Here is a 26,732-nt window from a genome sequence, read left to right on the forward strand (position 1 = left end):
CCTTCAAACGAGATTACTACTTGTCCGATCATAGTCTTGTTCCTTGCTTTCGTTCTTGTCTGTTCTACCACCGCAGTCTTCTAATCAATTGTTTAACTCATTCAGTTCTGTCGAGCTCTCGCTAGCGCCCCGCCAACAGACTAAGGGTGTTGTTGACACCTTCCTGCTTTCTTCTCGCATGCCGACCCAGTTGTCACCATGAGTGCGTCTTTAATTTGATGAACTGATGCAGTAATTTTGATCGAGACCGTTCATCAGCTGCCTTCGAGGTTTAAATCCAACGTGCTTACCGCGCTTACTCACTTCTCTCCATTGACTACGAGGAGGGCGATGGTTCGGATGATGGCGAATTGCCGAGCGCTGCCACTTGGAGATTCAACCTTGGTCAATCAGTGACTTGGATTAGCCATAAATGGCATGAAGTGATGGTGGATGCACCAGACGTACTAGAAGAGATTAGATCTATCATGGAAAGCAGGTTCCCGAAGATCGTGGGGGCTGCTGCGGCTCTGTTCAAGCTCTGGGATGATATGCAATGACTCAGTTCAACGCCATCCTCGCATCCTGTTTGGCTACATGAACTTCAGAAGTTTTGCCAGCGAGTTGAGCGCCTCCTGCCGTCCAGCCATACACTGGATGTGACCATGGATAATGACACCCAGTTGCCACTCTCAAACACCTTCTCCAATCCGAGTCTTCCAGAGATTGCAGCTGATATGGAAGTGTTCGGACAGTCCCAAGTTGATGTTGTGACCGTACAATTGGCAGAGGAACAGGTATGATTTCCCGTCCGTTGTCTTTTTGCTTTGAGCTTGACTTGGGGATAGGTTACGCTCGGCGATCCGGAAAAGCCTCACCCTAAATCACCTTGGACGTCTTCTTACTCGGTGACTGTACAAGGCAACGTTGCTCAGATCAATGAGGGACTCGATGACTTGGAACAGCTTCCTCCGAGTGCCGCCCAGTCTGTTGCAGCGGAAGGAGTTGAAGATCAACCTATTCTGTTTACAGAAGAGGCTCTCATTTCTAGCGAGGCATTCAGTTCTACTACAGTTGTTGCAGACACGCATGCTACGCTTTCAGAAACGCTAGACGAGTTTGTGGAGTCAGATGTTCCTGATTCTGCTGTCGAAGCAGAGGCTGTCCAGGATGTCGCTTCGGGGCTAAGGGTCGCTCAAGCAGAACCTTCGGTACTGAATCCACCTGAGCCAGCTCCTGTGGAGGAAGTGCCCGAGGAGGAAATTGAACGTGGGTCATCGTCGAGGACGAGATTTTGGTAGGTGACTGCTTTTTTATCCTGAAATCAGTCGCGCTAAGTACTTTCAACAGCAATTGGGTACTACCGACCCTGACGAAGAACGCAGTAGTTCTCCCTGGACGCCGTCCTACTCAGTATCTGCACTTGAACCAGCATCTGCGCTTGAGGATCAAGCGGTCGCTAAAGAAGGCGAGTTTGTTGAACATGTTCCATTTATCATTGAGACCCAATCACCTGTAGGTTTGTATTTGATATCGAACTTTGCATTTGCTCAGAATTCCGTAGGATTTGGTAGAAGACGGTCGGGTCGAATCGGACTCGGGGCTTCTGACACCCATCGATGAGCCAGTTGGAGAAAGACCTTCGCGGCGGAGACATCTGCCGAGGTTCTTAACGTGGTGCGTGCCACTCTTTGCCGTGTTGTAGTTCTTTTGTGACTGAGTTGTATGCAGAGCAAGTTGGTCGATGATATGGAACCAGAGGCACCAGTTCTGCACGCCAGTGACTCTGATAAGCACAACACCACTCTTATCCATGACTCTGAGACTCTCCCCAATGGCCATCACAAGTATCTTTTCGTTGACGGGTCCGAGCAACTTACAACTTTCACAATCGCCCCGTGCGACAAGCCTGCGAGTGTCGCAGAGCTCGTCCAAGAGGACGCGAATGAAGTTTCCGATACCATCAGTTTAGAGATACGCAAGGTGTGCAAACACAAAACCATGCTTTTGACGCGTCCATTGTCTGACAATCAGTTATAGGACGAATTGCCAATCACTGACAACACTGAGCCGAAAATACCCTTTGTCGATGTTGCCACAATCGTTGTGGATGCTTCTAAAGCCTCTTTAGCTGATGGAGAGCCTCCTATCGATGCTAGCACCGGCCCTGACGCGTCCCTATCAGACGCTATTGCAACTTCCATAAACGGCGTCGGGAGCACTGCTGACGCAGAGCCTTCTCACTGTCCGGACGAGACGCCCATATCTGATCCGAGTACTGAAATGAGCCCCACTGCTGATTTCCTGGAAGAAATTGTTCTCCCGCCCGCTGTTGACACAGAGGTGAGTTGTTGTGTTGCTATTAAGTATTTTCTCCCTCATCTTGTTGACATTGTAGGAATTAACCATCATGGCCACGGAACATGAACCAGCTGTTGTAAAGGAGCTGATTGAAGCAGAAGCAAGCCCAACGGAAGTGGAGGTTTCGTCCGTCGGAACAGAACCCGCAGTCACCGAGACCGTGGCTCCAGCGTCCATTGAAGCTGTAGCAGAGACCGCTCCCGAAGGCGAAAACATACTGGTCGAACAGGAATCTGTGCAAGTCGAAGCAGAACCCGTGCCGGTTGAAAGTCAATCTTCTACAGCCGAGCTTGAGATTATGCCAACGACGTTTGAAGCTGCACCAATCGAATAAGCATTACTCGAGGTCGTCGTAGAGGAGACTCCGGCCACTGAGCCTGACGCAGAACCCACGACAACAATGGAGCCCACCACAGACGCTGCCGAGTTGGAACGGGTTAAAGCTACTCCAATCACCGTGGAGCCCATCACAGAAGCTGCCGAGTCAGAACCGGCCGAAGAACCTGCGCCGGCGGCAGAAGCATTGGCCACTGCTACACCAGTCGAGACATCAGGTGCAGAGGCGGAGGAACCTGCTGCAGATGTTAATGTGGGTATCACAGCAGAAGTGGAGGATAATGAGGAGCCGCAGGGTGCTATTGAAACTACAGCCTGTGTCATCTTTAACTTGATGTTAGTGCTCATGCTTGTTATACCGCAGATTTCACGATCGTCGGCGACGTCTTTCTCCAGAACACGTATTCGGTATTTGATTACGGAAATACGAGGGTAGGATTTGCAGAACTTGTTTGATGTTACTGTTGGATGAATACCTGAAGTGCATGTATACCTTTTTCTTACTACGGACCTCGAATCTTGAAGCTTGAAGCTTGACCGTTATGCATAGCCAAGATTGGGTGTGACTTCACATGGACCACAATCGACTTCCTTTCGTGAAGCCTTTCCTTTCACTCTCTAGGTAACCGCCAGTACAGCCCACACTCACTTGATTCGACCAAACAACGTCAAGCCATACTACCCTGCTTCAGGGTTGGAAATAATATCTACCGTCTGACTGCAGTTGTCATATCTGTAGAAAATGCCGTTGGCGAGCGCGCCTGTTTTAAATTTGGTGAGTAAACCGTTGTCAATGACTCAGTGCACGTGACCGTAGGCAGCACCGCCGAGCACAATCTGGTTGGCACATCAGGTAAACGACCCGAAAATGATAAATCATTAGAAGGCTTTATCTGATCTAAAATATGCACAATAATCATCACATTTGTACCCCTCATGAGCAAGCTTTGAATACTTGGACTTAGTTGGATAGAAACCGTCAAATGCACAACCGTGACAGCTTAGTCACAATCACTTGCCAGCTTGTCACCGAAATTGCACATATTGCAACACCCATCAGACGTGGCAATACAATATTAAGTTGTTGAGACCAACCACCGTCGCCTACTCGAGAACCAGCTGCAATATACTATAATTCTGCCCTACCTTGGTGGTGGCATGTAGCCTTTGACTGCTTTTACTTCCTCCGCAATCTCTGAACTAATGACAGTGTCAGATAATCTTTTATATGGTTGGACTGTGTTGGACCATAACTGCCAATGGTCCAACGGTGCCAAGTGTATTCAACGCAGTATCGAGCTCTGCCGACGAGGTTGCCTTATGCAAGCAGAGCTTGTCATTGTACTCTCGACAAGAACCCCCTCGGTGTCGACCTTAGGTATGCGGTTGCAATTCCTGCTTGCATTGCTCCGACCTACCAAGTGCACAATCTGGGCGACGAATGGCAGTGGATTACCATCTTCCCCAACCTCGACGAGGTCCGATAAGTGTATGCACGATGAGATTTGAATTTTATACACCCCAACATATAAATTAATGACAGTGTGAGTTAAACTATTATATGGTTGGATTGTGTTGGACTATAACGGACGATAGTCCAATGGTGCCGGGTGTATCCAACGCAGTATCGAGCTCTGCCGACGTGGTTGCCTTATGCAGGCAGAGCTTGTCATTGTATTCTCAACAAGAACCCCCTTGGCGTCGACCTTAGGTATGTGGTTGTGATCCCTGATTGAGATACGACAAACGTACACGAAAATAGTTCCTTGTTGCATGTTCCCCATTCTCTCTCTAAATGCTGCAATCTTCCAAAGCCAGACATTTTTGGATGGGGACCTCTTTTATTCCCATGGTGCGGAGACATGGCAGCGTAGTGCTATCCGTCGGATAGCCGCTGAGCTGTGGTCATCATATGCAATGCAATCGAGTCTATTTTTCTCCGCAAACACACTCTAAAGGGCGTTTCTAGATAAAATCTTACAACATGTTGCATTGTGCCGGTGCGTTTATATTGGTCAGGTGATTTCTTCCGTCGGCATTTCGTGGAAGAATGGTCCTTATTGACACAAAGCAAAAGCAGACCATCATTAGATTGCAATACTATTTACTACAGACAGACGAGTATATTAATCTACGAAGAGATATTATGGAGGTTTGTAGCTTGTCTGAGGGCCATTCGTTTTTGTCGTATCTTGGATAAGGCGCTGTTGGCGCTGATAGGTCTCTTGGCAGCAGAGGATGTAGGAAAAACTTGGCTGAAGAAGCGATAATGTATCAGCCTTGGCGACGTGGTGAAGGATGTTGAACATACCGATTCCACCAAGTAAGCAGCTCGTCAACTTCCTTAGATTCCTCAGGGTCTTCTAAGAGGTCAAGGAGGCTATGGTAGAAAGTCTCAGAGTCCGTGGTCGTGTCGGTTCGCGAGAACACTGAAGATGAGCTTAAGGCGAATCGCACCTTCACTCGTACGTCAACACTACACCACAAAAGTATCATCATCAACGAACCTGAGTTGCGATATAGGCTATGGAGGCCATGGTGACACAATTCATGCCGTGGAGGCGAGCATTGCCGGATCGCGTGGCTTTGGGCTCTCTGTCGACTGAGCTTGGAGAGGTGAAAACGTGCTTGTAGGCCTGTTGGAACACGATGAAGTAAACGAGCGAGGTGATCTCACAAGTGCGCACTCACACATACTAGCAAGCGGCTCCTAAGAAGACCGGACCATGGGTCCTCATGATCATAAACATAGTGGGCATACAAAAATATGGGCCATTGATCCCCACAGACCGACATTTCACCACTGCGAAGATCCTCTTTAATCCTGTTAAATAAGAATAAGTGCAATATTCAAGGGCAGCAAACCGGAGCATACTGAGGATCACTCCAATCCAGCCCAGCAGGACAGAGGAGAGATCCAGTGAGCTTGTGGTTGAATCCGCGGTCAATTTTGGAGTTTCTGTGTAAAGGAGGCTGTATCGCTTCTCCTTTCGGGGAAATCCAATCTAACACCGCAGACTTCAACGTTTTTGTGTCGTCGCCTCTGGCACCTGCGGCTCCCTTACCAATCTGCAAATTATGAGCGCAAAATCTGGCCACATAGGTAATGATGTACCAGCTCCCCAACGTGAAGGATTTCCTCATCGGATCCATCCTTCAATCGGTCCAGAAGGCCGGGGTAGGAGTCCAAGAGTTGCTCAAAAACGCGATGTTCTCGCCGCTCTCTATCAAGTACGTCAGCCAACAAGCGAATACAAATTGCGTATGTCTCTTACTCGGCAGAGAAGTCTTCCAACGGGGTATCTTCCATTTGCTCCAGTCTTAATATACCATTGGTGAGCAAGGAAGGATAGTTGCAGAGCGCGAACACCGTTCGACCAAAGTGGCGCCCGTGGGATACGAGCGGATCGGATAGGGAGCTGGTGGACAGGATGAGCGTACAAAAATTGTGGTCAATATAGACAACTTACGCTCTTTTGCGAGGCCCCATTTGGAGGGCGGACGAGCCGCGTTTGGCCGGAATACTGGAAGTGGTGTCGTGGGTGGTCATGGAAGTTGGGAAGAAAGGGTAGCACCGGCGTCGCAGATACTGTAAGTCGCTTTTATCCCTAGCATTACGCTATATGATATCTCAGGGAAACTTGGTAGCCAGAGTGGGCACTGAACTTAACTGGTGGGCAGGGCAGTAGGCATGGTACGTAACCGGTGGCCAGAGCCGTGGGTCAAACGGTGGCCAAGGTGAATATCCGTCGACCTTGAGCCGAAGGCGAGCTACAATTCGATGGCTAGATTAAAGTGTGACATAAGTACCCACCGTAGGCATATAGCTCCACTGACCTTGCATCGTCTTGTGGCAGCTCGCCATTTTACATCTGCCTAGGTCCAATATGCCGTGTCCCTCATGTCAGGCCTTCGAGCTACAAGGACGTAGTATCAACTTAAACCTGCGGTAAACCTATCGCACCTACCCGGAGGCGGGACACGCTGATGCCTTTGCTTAGGATCGAGTTAGTGGGCCACGCTGATGAAGGTGACCAGGAACTCACCAGGTAAAATCAGTCAATATTATCAATCGTTCTTGAAGTTTATTATAGGTTAGCGAGGATGTTGAAGATAACAAATCAGCAAGGAACGATAAGGCTTCCCTTCTACTTCTGCCAACACAAAAACACGAAGATGGCGAGGTTGGACTCCATTGTCAGGCTGAAAGAGCGCCTGCAGATGGCAGAGATGGGCTGCGAAACGCTGCGAAATCTGTACCAAATTTACAGACTTCGCTGGTTAGAGGAAAATTACCGGGCAAGGATGATGGAGAAATACGTACCGAGTGGAATCAGTACTTGTTCTCCTCATCAGATTGCATGGGACGCCCCTTCTCCAACTCAAAGTATGTCGGACGCGGGTGGCCTTGGGGATAAACTGACTGTATCACCCAGGCGAATACGAACTTGAGGTTGATGGCTGAGAGTATACTGTAAATGTATGTATCAATGTGATGGAATTGATGATGAACCTATTTTCTCACGGTCTACCGTTGGATGATGCAGGTTTAGCATTGCGAGCTCTAAGGTTTCAAGAAGGCCATGATCGCGTATGGGCGTCGAGATACATGTGGTCGAGAATATATATCAAACATATAGCAGCTGGAATACAGAAACACGACACGAATTAATCAAGAAATGATTGAGATGTGCGAACTCGCTGTGGAGTAATAACATCGAGGAAGAAAATACTAAGGGGTGTCATATTGCCTAGGGAATTGGGTATGCTTAATAGGTATTACTAGCTAGCTAGTAAGATGCATGTGCGGAAATGTGATCCGCGGCAGCGATACGAATTTGATTTTCAAGCTTTGCCACTCTTAGAAACTGGAGTGAACGCAAAGTCTATTGTGATTACACCAAAATAACACTGTTCTACATGATCGATACAGTAGCTAGTAATGTTCGATACAAAGGCAATAAATCAAGAAGGTTAGGGTCCAGCGGGATGGCCAAAAATATTGTCATGCACTAAAGATGTTGATCTCAGCCTGGTCTAACTCATGGCACCCAAACGTCGATATCATCATAGTCTTCGCTGCCCGAGCCATCACTGTCGTCATCCTCGTCTTCATCGTCCTCGTGATCCTGGATAAGGTCTACTTCCTCAGGTAGACATCGTGGAACAATCGGATCTGGGGACGTTGAGAAACCTACAAGGACGTCAACGATTGAAGGGAGCACAATCAGCCTATGCTTACTATTGTCACAGAAGCTGCACACATGAGAATTTTCAAAGGCCATCATGTAGAGCTCCATCTCAGCTTGGGCGCGGCATAGCTTTGCCCGCAAGATGAGCAAATCCAGACCAAGGTTACGCAGATGAGCGTTGTTACGCCTAGTGGCAAGGGATGTCACCATCAACTCCGCCTGCATGGTCAGTTCTGCTTGGAACGCCTGGAAAAATTTTTCTTGGACATCGGAAGTGACCCATGTACTTGACAGGGAAAATGGGGAGCCAATACACTGTAGAAAGGCAGTGAGAGCAGCCGAGTGGACTATCACAGTACTGACCTTCAAACTGACGGATATTGGTCTTCCTGCGTGCGAGGCCGATTGACCAAAGACTGAAAAGGTAGAGCCGTCCGAACTTGAACGTAACGTTTTCTCAATCAAAGGTTCTGAACATGGAATGAGGCAGTGGGTATTGTTCCTCCTTAGCCAAGCTACACACGTCTCTCGTGTTGCTATTAAACAGGCTAAAGGCGCACAAGGTAAAGGTATGTAGTTTGCAGGTGTAACTGTTTCCATCGTGCTTGGCCTGATGGGATGCTTGGTTCGAGCTCCAAATCGTGCTACAAATAGCAAGTGGGTTCAGACCACACAGCCGCACTTAAATTTGAATAAGCTCACACATCCAGTGTTGTTCCAAGTAGTGATCTGCACGGGTAACCCCCGGGTATCCAGGGGCTAACCCCTACCCCTACCCGCCAAAACCCCTACCCATGACAAGGGGTACGGGTATCGCTGGGGGTACCGCGGGTATGCACGGGTACACGAATGCTCGCGGGTACGTCAAGGGTAAAATCAAATTTGAGCAGAAAATCGAGTATAGTACTGACAAAATGTAAACTACTAGTCTATCATTATACCTTGATGTCATCCCATCCATCCTCCATTACTTGGTCATCACCCTCGACATCAGCCATGGTTGCAACAGCCTTGACGTCGTCGTCCTTGACAAGGCCCAACAACGACCAGGATCCCACACAGAGTAGCGCGCGTGTTGATTGAGCCGATAGACGATTACGCACATGGGAGAGAACGAGACGGCCGCGGCTAAAAATGCGTTCAACATCGACAGACGTAGCTACAATGTGTGTGAATATATCAGTTAGTTATTAGCACGTACAAAAAAAAAACTTACCAGGGATTGTAAGATAATCCAGGGCCATACGAGAGAGACGGGGGAATGTATGACGGCGCTCGTGCCACCAGAGCAGAGCATCATCGACATCTTCAATATCGGTTGCAAGGTAGGCATCGAGTTCGTTCTGCACGATGTGCCGCTGGGGCTTAGCGAGTGCGGGCAAGCTGTCAAAAATATTCTCAAAGTCTCCCTGGGGACCAGTCAGTCAGTAAACAGTATTCGAGTGTGCTCACGTACCTGGTGAGCACTGGCAGAGTCAGCGACGTCATCCAGGGCTCCGTCAGAAGTGATTCCGTGAGATCGACGACGATAAGATGTTGTGTACTGGCTGCGAACTAGAGCCTCGGCCGTAGCAATCCACTCCGCCTGCCATCCTGCCTGCTTGAAGTACTGGAGTTTGTGGTGAGGGTGGAGAACTGTAGCACATAATTAGTTAGTTAACTCAAATGAATGAAAAAAAAACATACCCATGGCAATACGGTAAACGTTTGACGAGTCTGTAAGTGAATAATAGCGGTTGAGGGTTTTTTTTTGCAAGTGCGAGGGCAGTGCGGATGGCTGGCTGAAGACGGGCCTTGTTGATGATGCAGTTGGTGAAGGTGGTGTCGATATGGTCCATCGCCGGTATAACCATAGCGAGGTTTGGCGTTGAACGAGAGAAAAACAGTGTTGCATGCTTGAGAATCTTACAATGATACATCATTTTGATTAGTCAGCAAACCAGCGGTGCTCAACATTCAGAACACTCACCTTCAAAACATCACGCAATTCCTTTGCCAATGTCCACTCTTCATCATCTAGCTCATATTCTCCCAATCCCAATTTGCGTTTGTCGGTAATTCGGTCAATTGCGGCCCGGTACTCCAGCGCAAACTCCAACATGTCAAATGTTGAATTCCAGCGAGTCGCAACATCTCGCGGCATGTTTCTGACTCCAAGCTGCAACTCCTTCAAGATTCCATGCCAGGCTGGTAGTAGGAGGGTGGTGGAGTGAATGAGTTTAAAGGAAAGTTTTCGGAGCTATGCAAACCGGTGAGTGTTTTTTTTCGTTATCTTTGATAAGATAAACTCACTTTGACGAGCACGAGCCTGATAGGCCGAATATTATTGTGGAGTTCACGTTGCTCGTCTGGCGTAAGTAAAGCAACCTCGTCAACCCATCCTGGCGCATCGTCATCGGCCTCCTGATCACCATCTTCCACAGTCACCCGCTCCTCAAGCTCCATACCCCTCGCAAGATCGTCAAGGGTTTCATCCCTGTTTCGTTTCGGTGGGTCGAACTGACGTATTAGTGACTTCGCCACGAGGTTTATGACATGGAGGAAGCAACGAGTTTGTGAGTTCTTGCCCTCGAAGTGTGCGACATTGTCCGCTAACTCAGATATCATAGTATCGTTATTTGACGCGTTATCGGACGTTATGCTCAAGATCTTCAATATTTTTGATTAACGTGGTGGTAAGTCCTTCCTATGCATGTCCATACCTTATCTGATATCCCGAAGTCTTGCAGAATCTTCGCAAACGCTTCCGCAAGGGTCACACCATTGTGCGACTATGTGTTTCCAGTAAGTACATTGTCCATATATATAGATTAACTAATTGCTCACCTTCGGTACCTCTACAATGTCTAGGATCATAGCCACAGGCTTGCCCTCGTGCTCAAGATGCACTGATACTGCCACGAAGGCTTTGTGATTGGGCGACGTCCATGCGTCCGTCGCAAAGTTAAGTTCACCTTCATAATTCTGGAGCATGTTTGCTATTCGCTGACGTGTTCGCACAAACACCAGACGAACATCGCGCGATACTGTAGATGGAGAAGGTATATAGTATTCCGGCCTGCCTGTTTTCATGAGGGATTGAAACCCTCGGTCGTTCACAACCTCGAATGGACGAAAGCTTTCGGAAACCCAACGGACGATTTCGGCCCTTCGACATGTATATTAGATTAATCTTTGTACCAAAAGGAAGTGAGTACTTACTTTGTCTCTGTTTTCGTGTGCTGACGGTGTGAAAAGGTCACCTTCCCTTTTCCCTTTCGTTCGAAAGAGGCCGTTATTGTGCCCGTCGTGAGTATACCCTGCACAACGGTTTCGCGTGCCTCCTTGGCATTTTTGGTGTGCACCGCAGCAGCAAGTGCATCTTCCCCCCAGCAGTTTTTGACATGCTTACGCATGTTTCCAGTTGACCTCGCATCTCCGGTATCGAGGAATCGACGGATTCGTTGTTGACAACCTTTTGCAGCGCATTTGAATACGTGGCACCGTCGACTGTGTACATACTCAATGTCAGCTTCAGGATGAAAAAATGCATAGACGGGTGAGTTCCAGTCTTTTTTCAGACGCTCTAACATTGATTTAGTGTGTCTCTCATGATCAGCAGATTGATTAATGACAAACCAAGTTCTGCCTCCGAGGATTCCCCATCATCGTCGCGAGAGGTGTTGGAGTCAGTATCATTGATAATAATGGTATTGAGAGCATCCTCGTCTTCTTCGGTGTGAACAGTGGCTTTATGGCTGCTTGGGAATGTGGGACTCGAGCTCCGAGAAGAAGGAGACTCAGAGCTTGTTTCGAGTGTGGTGCCCTTGGTTTTTTTTGAGGTATTGATAGTGGTACTGCTATGGCTAGCTTTTCGTTTGAGCTTGTTGGCCCCTTCAGCCAAAGCCTGGGCTGCCTTCGTTGTGAGCTTTGTTACCCTTTTGCCTAACTTAGACATGGTATCGTAGATCTAGATCACAGAATTACGAGAACTTTTTCATTTTAGATTGGCTTCTGAGTGTAATAGGAATAAGGTTTTGATGTCCTATACAGTTGTGACAGCTGTGACACCAAACATGGATAATTGAATAGAAGGGTATCGAGGGGTCAGGGGTCTGCCAAACCAAACCCCTACCCGTACCCCTAGAGACCCCTACCCCTGACCCCCACGGGTTACCCATACCCCTGCTAATCCCTAGTTCCAAGAGCTCAATCGCCTGACTATACAAAGACACCTCCATTTGACACCGTCTCCTCCTCTCGTCTATGAGAACTCGCTCTACATGGGCGTGCCTTCCACCAGCCCCACCAGTACAGATATGCTGGTGCCTGCGCAACGTTTCTTCTTGCCTGGCCTCTATACTGCGCTCACCAATTATTTCCCAAAGATCGCCAGGATAGACTCGATCTTTGAGCAAAAATGACAGAACATATAATTCAGTTTGAAGCTACGTGGCAAGAAAACGATCAGTATGCACAAAGATGTGATATTACCAAACTGACCTTCTGACTTGCTATCAGTCCTATATAGGCATCCAGCATTTCAGAGCCCAGAGAATTCGAGAGTTGAAAAATGCTCGCGCGAGCACTTGAGTAATCAAACAGATCCGAAGAAAGACAGGTTGGCATATTGAATGAATGGCCGCACATGAGGTAGTGCGATATGTTGTAATAAGCGGTATTTATATGTATACAGCGGTGGTTCAATATCGAATTGTTGAGTGCCTACAGCCTTCGCGGAGTTGAGATCGTGGGGCCTGGGTGGGCAAGCTGGTAGGCATCAAAAAGATATAAATAACTCACCCCTGCCGCCTTGGTATCACCCCTTCCAAGCGATGTGGGGGGGGGGGAGGGGGGGCGGTGCTGAGGAAATCTTCGGTCGCACATCTCTCGTAGGTCACTGTATGTGCTAGTGTGTCCTGCCCGCGAAGGATTTGGTGTGCAGGGTGTCAATGCTGGCAGGGATGAAGTTGTCCTTCTAGACTCTATCTTTCTTGTCGGCCTAATGTGGCAGTTACGGTTGAAAGTGCGGTATCTCGTTTCCTTACATGTCCCACTGAGTGTCTGAATGTAAATCACTTGGAATACGACGTTACGCGTAAACGATTATTCAAGTGATATGGTAGGTAGGCTAGAGTACCAATCGCAGTGTGCACACATAGGTAATTAGAAAATATAAGCTAGTGGCGTGACTCGATTAAAGCGTGCCGTGACCGTGGTTCACGCTTTGTCACACCTGAACAGATATGACGGCTCATCGTTGGCCTTGCTCCTACCCGCATGCATTTTTTGCAGCGTCTAAACAGAATTCGGAACTCCTTTGCAGGAATCCCATTACCAATAGAAGAGTTGAGTCTTTTCAACAGTTCTGTTTGCTCCCTGTGGGTCCATTCAAGTCGAATAGCCTTAGGCAAGACTTCCTGTTCTTTATCGTCCGTCATGAACCTGCAGTGCTACAACGAAGCAAACATACCTCTTTGAGGGTACCGGAAGGCGGCTGAGGATGGTAGACGGAAGTATTTGTCTATTTTCACTAGGTGATATTGAGTCTGAGATCTTCTTGAGTATGAAGAATACTGAACCTTGATATCCGCATCTATTGGTTGTACACCTTGCGGTCCAATCAGTCTTTTTGGTACCCTCATCCCACCAAGAATACACGGCAGACTCTACATACGCTCCTCTTCCACCGCCGTCAGCGCATAAGCAGCATGGGAATCTATAATCATATCCATCGCGGTGCATCTCTAGATGGGATGGCGGAATTTTTTTCCCATCACAACCGATAGGCCTGCGTTTTTGTGGAGCGGTATCAGCTCAACATTGGCATAGGATCCGATGCCATCTCACCAATACCATTCGATCATGGACTCCGAGGCACTGTCGTAGTGCATGAGGGCGAAGTCGCATGTCATAGCCTCCGCAATCATTCTGGCTAACCGTCGAGCAGCTTCATGGAAGTCAGGGGGGGCAGTAATGGTTGAAGAAGGTGAAGATGGAGCTTCCATTTCCAGTGAGTGATCCGGCGTAGGACGTGTTTTGCCCTACTTTTATGAGGCATGAATTTAGCCTATGTCATCATGTCATCATCAAGTGCACCAGCCCGCCGTGTGGCCCACCATCACAGCACCAAGGCTATTCTGAAGTAACCCTACTGACCCACCATCATTAGTGCCCAACCTTATTACCGCCGAATCGTAAGTCATTCCACGCGGCGACCTTTTATCATTGGGCTCAACTACAGTTTTTAGCTCCTCACGCTTTCCGTTCCTCATCGTCATGGATCAGGATGACTCGTTGCGGGTTCCAATCACTTTCAGATGCACCTGTACGCGTGAATTCACGCACGAGAACGCCTACAGTAAACATCAACGCTCGTGCACGAAGGGCAAGAAGCGATTGTTTTCCGCTTTATCTAAAGCGAGGGTCATTTTGGGCTCTGTAAAACGGTCACGAGTCGACGGGTATACCCGCCTTAGCACTACGTCTTCAAGTGAGCACCCCCACCATCCGCGGGGATCGTTCCCGTCCACTGAACAGGCTAATGAGCCATTCAACGCGGAACCTGAGCCTTCACACGTCTGCTCAACTCCGTCGGGAATGCACCACCCACATGAGGTTTCGGGTGCAGGGCCTTCATCGCAGGACCATCCACTCGCCGCTGCATCTAACGCCAGCATTGGCACCACACCTATGGAAATAGATGAGGATGAAAGTTTATCACTGGCGCAGCGGAGGAGCCGACGTATTGGCGTTCCTATGCCGCTACGATATAGGCAGCATGAGGATGTGCTCCCACAACCTCTTCCAAGCGCCCCCCCTGGCCATACTACCCCAGCACCAGAGCTTAACCCACCAGAACCAACTGACGTGTCCACCGGTGATCGTGCATCTCTGCCAGTTCCCCCCTTTCGCACTGCTAGAAATGTCTTCGGATTGATTCGCCAGTTCTTCTCATCCACCCCCCCATCTCATGACCCGGAAGAAGCAGTGACGCTCCAAGATATCAGTTATGTGCCAGCTGTTACTTCAGCAGAGCTAGATGCCCTTGCTGACACTCACGACGTTTCATTTCACCCCTATCCCAATCGATCGTCTTTCGAGCTCGGTCATTGGTATTGGAATGGCGGCGTGCAGAAGTCCCATCAAAGCTTCAAAGAGCTCATTGATATTGTCGGTCACCCAAATTTTGATCCCGATAATGTCCGGAGTACGCCATGGGACAAAATCAACTCGAAACTAGGTGCGAGTATCGACGACGATGAGAGGGAGGAATGGGAGGATGAGGACGCGGGTTGGCGCAAAACTCAAGTAACCATTCAAGTTCCCTTTTCTCGGACCACAGCTCAGCCAGGTGTTCGACCGTACGTCGCAGCTGACCTTTACCACCGATCTCTCATCTCCGTCATTCGTGAAAAGCTCTCAAATCCTCAGGACGATGAGCTTTTCCATTACGAACCTTACCAACTGCGATGGAGTGCTCCTCATCTTCCTTGTGAGGTCGACATTCAAGGTGAAATGTATACCTCTCCGGCTTTCATGGACGCGCACCGTGAACTTCAGGAGTCTCCTCGGGAGGAGGGGTGCGATTTACCACGCGTGGTTGTCGCACTTATGTTTTGGTCAGATGCCACGCACCTGACAACATTTGGCAATGCGAAGCTATGGCCGTTGTACATGTACTTTGGAAATGAATCCAAATACCGCCGTTGCAAACCATCCTGCAATTTGGCTAACCATGTGGCCTATTTTCAAAAGGTGCGATTACCCTTTTGAAGTTTCCTCTTCAGCATTCAAAACTCACGTCTTGGCAGCTACCAGACTCTTTCAAAGATTTCACTGGCACTTACACTGGAGGGAAGGGGGTTGGCCGCGAGTACACAACACATTGCCAGCGTGAACTATTTCAGGCTCAATGGAAAGTCTTGCTCGATCACGAGTTTTTAGAGGCTTACGAGCACGGGATCGTCATTTTGTGCTGTGACGGGATAAAACGCAGGTTTTATCCACGATTATTTACCTACTCTGCTGATTATCCTGAGAAGTGAGTCCCTAATGTTCTCGAATGAAATCCAAGCTCACAGAAACCAGGGTTCTCGTTGCGACTATTCGGCAGCTGGGAGGTTGTCCCTGCACGCGATGTCTAATACCGATGGCTCGCCTTCATAATCTGGGAATGAGCCGTGACCGGCAACAACGTTCAACAATGGCGCGGTCTCATGCCTCGAGGAGTCAGCCTGTTGCTGCCGCGCGCACGTTCATATACGAGAAGAATTATGGCATCGACAGTACAGCAGTCGAGTCGCTTCTCAAACCTGATTCGTGGGTACCGAACTCAGTGAGCACGATCATCCATCTCCCTTGTTGCCTTCACTCACCCTTGATTAGAACTCGCTGTCAGACAGCCTTAGTGCGTTTGGATTCAATGTGTTTGCTGCGCTTGTCGTCGATCTCCTTCACGAGTTCGAACTAGGGGTTTGGCGCATGCTTCTAGTTCATTTACTTCGCATCCTTTTCGCCTTTAATAAGGACCTGGTCCATGAGCTTGATAAAAGGTTGCTAATACGTATCCAATAAAGGCCCATCACACTCATCCCCTCCTCCGACAGATACAGACAAGTTCCCTCATTTGGGCCCGCAACGATTAGGCGATTCTCTGCCAACACCTCTGAATTGTCGAACTTGGCTGCACGAAACTTCGAAGATCTTCTTCAGGTATGCGTTTGGGATAATTCTCATATTGCTTTGTGAACTAATTTGGTACCAGTGTTCTATCCCGGTCTTCGAAGGCCTGCTCCCCGAAGCTCACAACAAAATTATCATGGACCTCCTTTTCGTCATGGCACACTGGCATGGACTTGCCAAACTGCGCATGCATTCTGACCTGACCTTAGCAATCCTCGACCAACAAACGACCGAACTTGGTGAACAATTTCGTAAGTTTAAGGCGACAGTGTGCGCTGCGTACAGCACCCAGGAGCTCGATCGTGAGGTTGATGCGCGGTCTCGTCGGCAGGCAAAGGATGCAGCTAAGCGGGTGGAGACAGGCAAGGCGAATGGTGTTGGGCGAGGAACTGCAGCAAGTACCAACACTAAAGGGAAACAGAAGGCCGGTGCAGAGCACTTGCAGGATACCCCCTTACCGCGGCAACTGAGGAGGAAGAAATCATTCAATCTTCGTACCTACAAGTTTCATGCGCTGGGGGACTATGTGACTTCCATCCGTCACTTTGGAACCACCGATTCATACAGCACAGAGCCAGTAAGTCATGATCTGCTGCCCGTCACTTTAGCTTAACTGCTATTTAGGGGGAGTTGGAGCACCGCACGCCGAAGGGTAGATACCGTCGAACTGATCGCAGATCCTTTGTTCAACAGCTAACTCAGATTGAGCGCCGTCAAACGCGCTTGCGCCGCATTAAACAACGACATCAACAACGGGCTTCTCGTGTGGAGTCAAACGAAACCGCGAGCAATCCCCGGCTACACCACCACATCGGCCAAAGCGAGAAGCTTTACGACGAAGTTGGTCATTACCTTCACAGTAATGCGGGAGATCCTGCTATGAAGGTAGCTGACCTTAGAATTTATTAATCGTCGTTCTGACATGAGCATCAGGACTTCCTGCCGCGGTTAAAGGATCATATTCTGGACCATATTGTCACAGGGGCGCCTGGATCTTCTATGGAGAAAACCACCCATACCGACGAAGAACGTGCTTCCATTCTCTTTAAACGTAACAGAATCTATCACCACAACCTGGTGAGGTTCAATTATACAACTTACGATGTCAGAAGGGCCCAAGACGTCATAAATCCGAGAACCCCACATTGCAACATCATGTTGCTCCAACATGATGATGGGCGCGATGGCCACTACCGTTATGCCAAGGTCCTCGGTATACACCACGTCAATGTTGTTCGTACTGGGAATGTGTACGAATCTCGTCGAACAGAGTTCCTTTTTGTGCGGTGGTATGAGTCTGTACAGGAACATGTCTGGGAAACGCATACTTTGTGCCGCGTTCGTTTCCTACCTCTAGTGCATCCGGGCGCATTCGGCTTCGTAGACCCGGGCGCTGTGCTGAGGGCATGTCACATTATTCCGGCTTTCTCTCGAGGCCAGCGTAACTCAAATGATGGGATTTCTCCCGTAGCGGGAGATAAACACGATTGGCAAGAGTACTACGTTAATAGGTGAGTTATCCTGTCCTCTTTCGGCCATGTCTACTGATTTTACAACTCTATTAGTTTTGTTGATCGTGACGCCCTCATGAGGTTTCATTTTGGCCTCGGGGTAGGGCACGTTTACTCGCATAGTGTGGGGGTCTCAGAAGCTCGTAACTCCGCACCACAGCATGCTGGTCAGACAAGCGCACAGGTGCAAGATGAATGTATCGAAGACAACTCAACGGGAATCGCCCAACCACCTGACGGGGAGCAGGATGAACAGGATGAAGATGGTGATTACCTTGGTGTCGAGGAGCCGTGCTTTTTGGGGCCAGAAAGGAATGCGAGCACGGAATCGATTATCGAGGCGCTAGATGAGATGTTCATGGACTGCACCCTCGATTTTGATTACGAAAATTAATGTTACATCACAGCAACTGACGCCAGTCGATGGGCGCGATTTGAATTCCTCGTCGGCCTTAATGTGAAGTAGTATGTGTTACATTACTCGATGGCACAATTTTCATTACTCATGACTGTCCATCACGTCTGCCCACCATTCCTGCCCACCGCCTCGCCCACCGCCCCTGCCTACCATGCATTCTTAGCTATTCGCTTGTGACCATCTTTGATTTCCGGCCATTGATAATGCATGGCCAGTCTTTATAATACATGGTTGGTCTTCGTTTGTTGCCAATTCGCTTGCCTGCTACCCTAATCATGGACAGTGTTCCGTCAATGTCTAATGTGTGGCTATACATGCCACAACGGAATTCCGTTCTTCGCCTCATACAACTCACTGTAAGTAAGCTCTATACTACAAATCATCCGCTGAATCTTTCCCTCTAGAACGAAGTGGTTCGTCGCCGTCCATCAGCGCTGCAGCCGTTGTTTCCTTTTAACCTGCGATTTTAGCATCCGTTTGTCACTTTTACGGGGGCAGAATTCGTTCTCATCGGATACTTGGCCGACTACACTCACATCTACCCCATCTATGTGAGTTTGTCTCCTCAAATCAAATAATTCTCTCATCGTATTGATTCGTTCGTAGTGTGACAAAGTATTCGAGAATGATCAGCCTTGGATTCATGTACTTCAACAGGTTGGAACGCTAGTTGTCCCCGGCGCGGGGGATATGCACCATATCCACAATTTATTCGCGACAACGGTGAGAGCTTCGCCTCCCCAGACAGTTCGCTTATTCAATTGCGAAATCAGTTGGAGAGCGGTGCCTACGTTCGATCAATCAATTCTACCTGTTGCAGACCAGGTGTCAGAGGCTTAGCGCTTCCTTCGTGGTTGGTGAGTTTTGTTATTTAGTTGTAATCATACATGTCTTCATCGTCACATTGATAGCTTCCAGAGTTGAACGCATCGGTACAATTCCATCATGCTCCGTTTCCATTCGGATATCCACCTCCCGAGCATCTCGTTGTCCCTGATTCGTGTGCTGTGGAGACAGCCTCCTTTAGCGCATCTATGCCATTTTCATCGGGACATCCACCCCTCAAGCACTTCGGTCTCGCTGATCCGGTCCTTCAACATGCTGCTGAAATGCCTGTCATTGGCACGTCTGCGCCATGTTTGGATTACACTGATCTTGCATACAGTGACTTCAACTTCTACGACCACTCCACTGGCTATTCTGCAAGCGCCGTTGACGAGTATCTCATTCCAGAGGACACAAATGAAACACAACTCGAGCTAGCCTTCGGTGAGCAGCAACACACCATGTATCCCAGCCTGGAATGGAGAGACTCCACCAATACCGGCGTGGACAAGAACAACCGCTCACAAATACTTCGTTACATGAGGAGGACGCCCTGGAATCGAATAATCACGCTAACAAGGTGCTTGCTCATAGGCGGGTTGTGGACCGGAGCTTCCGGAAACCCATTTCGGATTTCTGCGACAAGCATGCGACGTCTGATAACGATTTGTTTTCTCACTAGTTTAAACATGACTCACAAGACCTACGAGGACATGGAGTCCCACCCAGGTCGGTGTCTTGCATTTTGGGTGTTTCGTTATGTGTCGCTATCTTACAGTTTGATCAGTGATCGCGAGGATTTCAGAGACCGAAACCGTGTCTGCTGGATGGCCTGTGCTTCGCTTAAGTGTATGTTTTCCCTTGTCCTTGCTTTCGCTTCCTCCTAGGAACTAATTTGAGCAGCTGGTTAAGTCGTTCTCCAGTGCCAAATCGGACCTAGGAAAAATCCTGAAAGGTGCGATGTCAGCGCACCCCGACTTTGCCGGTACCAAGACGATCGAGAAGGCTATCTCCTTCGTTCTGGCTCTTAACTCGGGCCAATCCTCTCAGGTAAGAGACTGCAGACCAACTAGCATAATTTGACCTCAAGCGTTTTTGTTTTCCAGATCCAGCAAGCAATTTCGGACCTCATAAGTCACCAGGTATTTCGAGAAATTCTGTGGGGGTCCCTTTTGTACCCTGTCGACGGGTTATCGGATGGAAATTCCAATGGAAGAATCGGCGACCTTTTTCCAGAAGAGGTTCTGTCAAGGTTCAATTGTTTAGCCCAACACCTGGCTGGAAATTTAATGACTTTCGCAAGTCTTTCTTCCCCTTACCCTTTTGTATCGAACTAACGAAATTTGCATCAATATGTCAGGTTTACCATATTCTACTTCTCATGGTGAAGGATGAATTAAAGAAGAGGAAGATCATGAGCGAAGCCGAGGTCGGAAACGAAGCTGAGGCCGAGGTCGAGGTGAACATCGATATCGACGCCAGCGCTAATATCCTGGAACCAGCGCCGATGAATGCCATTATCATGGCGGCTCTAGACCATATGTACGAGCACCCACACATGTATCCAACGTTCTCGGAGGCCGTGAGGAGTCTCCCCTTCATAACGTAAATTTCATATGTGCACTGTTTTACCTAGCTCATCATGATCTACATTTAGGAGTTCTAATGTTCTTCAGATCGCTGCAAAGTCGCGACTTGCGAAAAGCACTATCTCTGACACTACTGGTGACAGGCGAATGGTCCTGGAAGACGTTCGGCCTATCGTTGTTCAGCCAATCCCCTCTGATCAGTTTGGCGCGCTTCCCAATAGCAACGGCTTTAGTTCCCCGAAGTCTCTGAGAGTCGCGTGGGACTTGCCCATGTCATCATTCTCGCGCAAGTAAATAGGACGTACGGCGCCGCTTTTTTCGTATGCCATCTTGTACTAAATCCATGTATAACAATCTTTGGAGCTGTCCTGTATGCCCAGAAAGCCGTAATCCCATGCATTTTGGCTCGTCTTCTGGAAACAAGTTTAAACGTTTATTGGCCGACTATGAAGCTTGAAGAGCACACATCGCACAGAGCTCGAAATTGGCAGCGCAGTCAAACACTGCATGGTATTGAGATACGATCACAAGAGGTTCAAATTCGCATCATGCCATGGGTGAGTGCGCTCCAGCACTTAAACAATATTTATTTAGCTAACTACGTCACTGATCGGCGGAACAGTACGGCCCAAAGTACGGCTGGCTGGTATTCCCGTCCGGCAAACCTCGGCAAACAGTCAGATACATTCGGAGTTAGAAATTAACCTGGGCAGAATTGAAGTTCCGCTTATAGACAATTGATCACCCGCCTTACCCACGCCAATACACGACAACTACCATTTGCATTACTTACGGCAAATAGCCCCTGTCGAACCGTCAAACCCCGCATCGTAACATATCATAACACAGATGTCCCGCACAAACCACGCGGCCTGTAGAGGATCGCTGCCACTGAAAGGCAGGAAAGTTTTGGTAAGTAACGACTGTAATCAGCGACAGTAACTAACGATTTCTATCAGACGCAAGTTGATCTGTGGTTCGATTCGGTGAGTCTGTCAGGAACTTCTCACCGATGGCTTACCCGAGATATACAGCGTCCCGTTCAATCGGTCGCCGTCCCGCCCACGCGCCGTCCGGTCGTGACGTTAAAGATAACGTTCATCCATGCTGTGAATAAAGCGAGAGCAATGCTTCGGGTACGTCACGCGAATTTCATTAGCACAACCATGATTCACACACGCCATCTATGTACATAGCTATAATGATTCGGACTCGGGGATGATTGTCACGCCTTAGGCGTTTACGCATATAGCAGGGCCTGACACATCCCATATATCCATCATCCATCATGAGATATCCAGCTTGTAGCATAGATCTTCAAATCCCCCCACATTTCAGCGCTACAACAATTGTACAGTAATTTAGCACATATCAGATTCCGCGCAAGATCACAATCGGTCTGATTTTTCCATAGGCCTGCATACATACTAGCACAGTACCATAATGATCTTGCTATATGTCACCTACTATATCCTATATCCCTCATGATCACTCCAACTGCCTTCGCTAATTATATCCATGGACCCTGGTTTCAGGGTTGTTCCGAGCGGAGGTATTATGATCAGAATCGTGCGTGGCGTGAAATATAAAAATATCAATACCTCACTATCATCGTGTGAATGTTGAACGAACGATGGCCACGACGGTGACGGTACGTACTTTGTTCAACCGCGAGCTCTAAAGCTATTTGTCTAGCGAGACCCCAGCTAAAAGAATTGTTTGATAGATGTCGCAGCTGCTCGATTGCAGTATTCCTATCTGGCCTACACAACTCGGGCGGTACACCGAAATGGCACGGTCACCGTGAGTGTCGTCAATATTACAGGACGAACACGGAGTACTCACACAATGACATAGGGATTCTCTACAGCGCAACTATGACATCGACGTGATGCAGATCGAATTGCCTCAGTTGGTAACCTTTGTTACTGACGATGTTGATCTAACCGCGGCATCAACAGGTCCGAGATGCGCGGGGGTTGGACCGAGCTGGTTCACCCGTCAGGAGCCGTATACAACTACAATGCGGGAATGGTGAGTGCGGGCTAGTATTTGAATTTACACGCTCACTTTGTTCTAATAAAGAAAACATTCGCCGAAATGAACTTGAGGACTTGTTCAGAGGAACGGCTCCGGAGGCTTGAGTCCTGGGTCAGAGCGTCAAGAGCCAAGCTAAACGGAAAGGGATATTTGCTAGTCGTGGAGCCGATCGTAGTGCAAGAGAAGGAAGTCTATCCGTACTATTACGTCGTCCCAGAAAATCATATCATTACCTGGGTGGAGCCAGTGAATGGCTACCTTCTTTTCCAGGAATCTATGGCATCGCACTGGAATCATAAAAGTACGTCCCTTTTTTGTCCATTGATTCTTAGACTTGATTGTACAGGACTCGAACTGGAGGCTCAATTTTGGTAAGCGATTGTTATACTGACACGGAACGTTTCTTACTGATTGAGTAGGAAACATGCCGAATATTTTCCTCACGAAATCACAATACCCCTCTCCGAAGTAAGAGCTTTGCGAATTCAGCTGAACTGGTATCGCGTAGGTGAGTTATTTAGCGTTATAGAGCCCGATCGAAAGTACCTCAACAACAAACAGAAGCATTGGCCATTGAACAGTCAACAGCGGCTTCAATATTCTGGACTCTGGACCAGATGAAGGAAATGACCGATGAGCTGATCATTGCTGGCACGTACCTTTATCTTCACCGTTCAACCCACATTAATATTATCAAATTGATGACTGACACAGAGGAACTTGCAGAACCTGATGGGACCATGAAGGGACCAGGTGTTGCAATATGTGGTGCGTGAGCTTTAAGGTAGCTGGCAATCAGAAAACTTATCTTTCGCGAGGCAAAATATTGCATATGCTCCGTACGATCCCGTTTTCTCATACCATACGTCATTGAATCAAGCGATCAAAACAGGTCATCACGAATACCTGAACCATTATGGCCAACCCGAAGCTCGCCTGATACGAATGCACTCACTGGCCGAAAAACGCAGAGACCTCGAAGATTCTCCCTTGATCGCTGGCGCTGCAGCCGCCATGCTTTGGATTCCATTGATGATGCTTAGACGCCTTAAAACGATTTACGTTGATGGTCTCGTGAATGTGGTGGACATAAGGAGTTTTACTGACAATTTCAGTGCCCAGGCTAAAGCTCAAACCACCGTGGTAAGTGCTCTGTCGCGGACCTAAATGAACATGCTTACTATGACTTCGTCTGCTCTGACAGGCAAGTGTCATCATGGCCGTCAACGCCAGCATCCTTGCTGTCCCAGGTTTGGGCACGCAACTTACCACGAAAACGATGTGCTCTATCTCCTTCGTTCTCAGTTTCTACTGTATTATCGGGTGCGCAATAGCACAACACTTTGGTCACAGGTTAAGATCCCTTGACTTTGCGGTTCGAACGATTTCATTTTCCGTAACACGGGCCTGACGTTATCAACTTGACAGGTGTATTATCTACAGGAGAAGATGGCCAGTCTTGCTATCATCGCAAGTATACCGAGTTTTTTGTACCTGACGAGGTAATTAAAACTTGGATCAAAATGTCTCATTACTCACGGGGACCACTGCAGTTTGGGATTTTCCATCCTCGGATTTCTGGCAGGTGTATTTACTGCTGAATTCGGACTATCTTTGTCTGCAAGGATTGGATGCGTGCTGGCGCTCGTTGTTGGAGCGGGGCCTCATACTTCCGTTGACGATAGCAGTTTCGGTCCTGGCCTGATTCGGTGACGAGGAACGACTCCTGTATTGGAGCAACGCATTAATGGCTAACGGACCGCGAACGATGCATATTAGCCTTCTGTACGTCGTAGGGAGATTCTAGCTGTTCCTTCATCATATCTTAGCGTTTCATATTCATTCTAAAAACTTCGTTGCTTCTCAGTGCTTCTCCCGTGTGACAACGAGTCACGATTGGTGATCTCGACTTAGTATCATAGACAGTAAATAAATCGGAGTTTGAAAGACTTGCCAGTGGATGTTGAGTTCGAGTTCTAGACGCAAGCGACCATCGACAACACCCTTTCTTCCCGCCATCAATCACAGAAACATCCTTCTTGGTGCTGCACTACGATCAACCCGAACATTGACCTATCAGCGCCCCGGACCCCAATCAATAAAAATATCTTATTGATTCCACCAGTTATGCGTTCTATGTGGGTTCCCTCGCTCGAGAAGAGGTTATCAAAGGTGAGTGATGCTTGAACGAGCGAGCTGACTTATCATCGCGCCACATCTGATTGGGCAGGTCGCTACCCACCCCCATGGATGCTGGGTTCTGCAGCGTTGCATTGACCATGCTTCGGACCACCAGCGCATCCAGCTGTGAGCGTATCACTTATAACGCGTTGGCGCTCGTTCAAAAGTGAGCATTTTTTTAAATCTTGATGGACGTTTTCATGCCGACTGGGACTGGTGCATCTTGTGTGGCCGAACACAGTACCAGGAAAATTTCGATTGAAGAGCTACTCAACCGCTCCCGCTTGGAGAACTACTTCGCGACTCGTATGGCAACTATTGTGTGCAGGTACCATTTTTCTTTTGTGCATTTGTCGCTTGGGCTGGACATTCTTGTAGACCGCGCTAGACTATGCCGATCCTGCGCAGCGTATGCTCCTCCTCAAAAGCATTCGCCCAGTCCTTCCCTTAATCCGCAACACTCCTTACGATCCAAACCGTGTTGCAGCGGGAACAGGCCAACGTCGAGAACTTCAGCTATCATGCCCCTTATGGCATGATGCTCATGGGCAACTCTGGCCATTACGGTGGCAACCCCGGTTATCATGGTCACGGTCACCACAATGCAGGGGCCCGGTACATCCCCCAGGGAATGCACCCTACCAGTGTTGCTGATGTCTATGCCCAGGGAGGCTTGTATGGTATCCAAGCGCAAGGCTCCTACGGCCATTCTCGCCTCGGTCCCCAAATGCACGGTGTTCAGGCGCGTTCGATCGACGGATATGTCTTGCAAGGCACCTCTCCTCATAGCACGAGCCTGACACCCCCTCATACCCAAGCCACTGGCTATACGGGCGTTGCTGGATATGCTAACGTGAGCCCTTTTGGCACGGTCGGTGTTGCCGGGTCATTGAATGATCCTTATCAGAGCTACGCCTATGGCATGTAGAACGGGGTACATTGTATGCCGATTTGGACGTTTCTGCTCTTTCGTTCCTTGCGCACCCGCGCAGTTGCTTTTCAACGGTTTTAATGTATATTTTATGTACTTGTGTTCGACACTCATACCTCGATGGTTTTAATGTATATTCTATGTCCTTGTGTTCAACGCTCGATACCTCACAAGCATGTCGCTCGGCTGCAGATCTCATCTTCCGGGAGATTTTTTTCAATCATGAGCAAGGGCTGACTTCTATCATACCGCGGCGCTTTTTTTTCTTAGGTGAAAAATTCGCTTTGTAAGTCTTGTTTTCACTGGCCCAGGTTCAAACGTTCAGTACAACGTAAATTTTGCGAGGATATTGTGAGGATATTGCAAAGCATTTGCATAGACACTCCACAACGGTGAGGGATGACGATAATGCATAACTATTATAAGGATACTGTAGCTCTCGTCTGCCGACTGCATCTGATTAAAACAGCCACCACGAAGTCAAGCTCGTACAGCGGGTGACCATCATTTTGCAGAGATGCGGTCTTCCTTCAAGTGTTTATCTGCTGACTGTCACAGTTGCGAGACTACGTGCTTCATCAGAATTGAAGTCCTCTGCAATGTATTGTGTTTGACGTTATAATGCTGATGTTTTACAATACTCTGTCTTTGGATATAATCTGCGCATTTTTATTTGATTTGGCATAAATATCTATTTAAAGCATC

At 48.4% G+C, this 26,732-nt stretch overlaps 9 protein-coding genes across 9 annotated transcripts; 6 read left to right on the forward strand and 3 right to left on the reverse strand.

Moving 5' to 3' along the window:
* Positions 1-644: 644 nt before the first annotated feature.
* Positions 645-2,674, forward strand: DEU56DRAFT_919803 (uncharacterized protein; the record flags this gene model as incomplete). The annotated part of the gene is made up of 7 exons (XM_041358335.1): positions 645-776; positions 828-1,276; positions 1,308-1,494; positions 1,544-1,660; positions 1,711-1,962; positions 2,020-2,322; positions 2,378-2,674. 7 exons carry the CDS (start codon positions 645-647, stop codon positions 2,672-2,674), a joined length of 1,737 nt encoding a protein of 578 aa, XP_041201210.1.
* A 66-nt stretch (positions 2,675-2,740) lies between these two features.
* Positions 2,741-3,132, forward strand: DEU56DRAFT_919804 (uncharacterized protein; the record flags this gene model as incomplete). Its single annotated transcript, XM_041358336.1, has 2 exons — positions 2,741-2,972; positions 3,041-3,132. 2 exons carry the CDS (start codon positions 2,741-2,743, stop codon positions 3,130-3,132), a joined length of 324 nt encoding a protein of 107 aa, XP_041201211.1.
* A 1,675-nt stretch (positions 3,133-4,807) lies between these two features.
* Positions 4,808-6,226, reverse strand: DEU56DRAFT_749300 (uncharacterized protein; the record flags this gene model as incomplete). The annotated part of the gene is made up of 8 exons (XM_041349429.1): positions 4,808-4,931; positions 4,988-5,133; positions 5,184-5,312; positions 5,368-5,500; positions 5,552-5,745; positions 5,792-5,900; positions 5,952-6,095; positions 6,147-6,226. 8 exons carry the CDS (start codon positions 6,224-6,226, stop codon positions 4,808-4,810), a joined length of 1,059 nt encoding a protein of 352 aa, XP_041201212.1.
* Positions 6,227-6,852: 626 nt separating this feature from the next.
* On the forward strand, positions 6,853-7,141 carry DEU56DRAFT_919806 (uncharacterized protein; the record flags this gene model as incomplete). Its single annotated transcript, XM_041358337.1, has 2 exons — positions 6,853-7,063; positions 7,113-7,141. The coding sequence occupies 2 exons, from the start codon at positions 6,853-6,855 to the stop codon at positions 7,139-7,141; spliced, it is 240 nt and encodes a 79-aa protein (XP_041201213.1).
* Positions 7,142-7,718: 577 nt separating this feature from the next.
* DEU56DRAFT_762021 (uncharacterized protein) lies at positions 7,719-8,468 on the reverse strand (the record flags this gene model as incomplete). Its single annotated transcript, XM_041350620.1, has 4 exons — positions 7,719-7,870; positions 7,919-8,183; positions 8,232-8,307; positions 8,392-8,468. The coding sequence occupies 4 exons, from the start codon at positions 8,466-8,468 to the stop codon at positions 7,719-7,721; spliced, it is 570 nt and encodes a 189-aa protein (XP_041201214.1).
* Positions 8,469-11,743: 3,275 nt separating this feature from the next.
* On the reverse strand, positions 11,744-13,855 carry DEU56DRAFT_762022 (uncharacterized protein; the record flags this gene model as incomplete). The annotated part of the gene is made up of 8 exons (XM_041350621.1): positions 11,744-11,796; positions 11,989-12,255; positions 12,351-12,370; positions 12,577-12,617; positions 12,651-12,925; positions 13,084-13,292; positions 13,321-13,638; positions 13,698-13,855. The coding sequence occupies 8 exons, from the start codon at positions 13,853-13,855 to the stop codon at positions 11,744-11,746; spliced, it is 1,341 nt and encodes a 446-aa protein (XP_041201215.1).
* A 4,881-nt stretch (positions 13,856-18,736) lies between these two features.
* On the forward strand, positions 18,737-21,958 carry DEU56DRAFT_762023 (uncharacterized protein; the record flags this gene model as incomplete). The annotated part of the gene is made up of 15 exons (XM_041350622.1): positions 18,737-18,817; positions 18,932-19,012; positions 19,068-19,184; positions 19,235-19,318; positions 19,373-19,866; positions 19,969-20,015; positions 20,074-20,135; positions 20,190-20,336; positions 20,393-20,428; positions 20,647-20,891; positions 20,944-21,165; positions 21,328-21,432; positions 21,754-21,787; positions 21,835-21,861; positions 21,902-21,958. The coding sequence occupies 15 exons, from the start codon at positions 18,737-18,739 to the stop codon at positions 21,956-21,958; spliced, it is 1,839 nt and encodes a 612-aa protein (XP_041201216.1).
* Positions 21,959-22,508: 550 nt separating this feature from the next.
* On the forward strand, positions 22,509-24,620 carry DEU56DRAFT_762024 (uncharacterized protein; the record flags this gene model as incomplete). The annotated part of the gene is made up of 12 exons (XM_041350623.1): positions 22,509-22,526; positions 22,602-22,678; positions 22,837-22,909; positions 22,961-23,216; positions 23,262-23,286; positions 23,335-23,423; positions 23,459-23,683; positions 23,808-24,058; positions 24,120-24,165; positions 24,221-24,238; positions 24,344-24,417; positions 24,501-24,620. 12 exons carry the CDS (start codon positions 22,509-22,511, stop codon positions 24,618-24,620), a joined length of 1,272 nt encoding a protein of 423 aa, XP_041201217.1.
* Positions 24,621-25,161: 541 nt separating this feature from the next.
* On the forward strand, positions 25,162-26,024 carry DEU56DRAFT_762025 (uncharacterized protein; the record flags this gene model as incomplete). Its single annotated transcript, XM_041350624.1, has 4 exons — positions 25,162-25,262; positions 25,338-25,416; positions 25,475-25,534; positions 25,584-26,024. The coding sequence occupies 4 exons, from the start codon at positions 25,162-25,164 to the stop codon at positions 26,022-26,024; spliced, it is 681 nt and encodes a 226-aa protein (XP_041201218.1).
* Positions 26,025-26,732: the final 708 nt, after the last annotated feature.

The sequence above is a fragment of the Suillus clintonianus genome (assembly GCF_016758775.1).
Source record: "Suillus clintonianus strain FC179 chromosome Unknown DEU56scaffold_182, whole genome shotgun sequence".
Classification (NCBI taxonomy): Eukaryota; Fungi; Basidiomycota; class Agaricomycetes; order Boletales; family Suillaceae; genus Suillus; species Suillus clintonianus.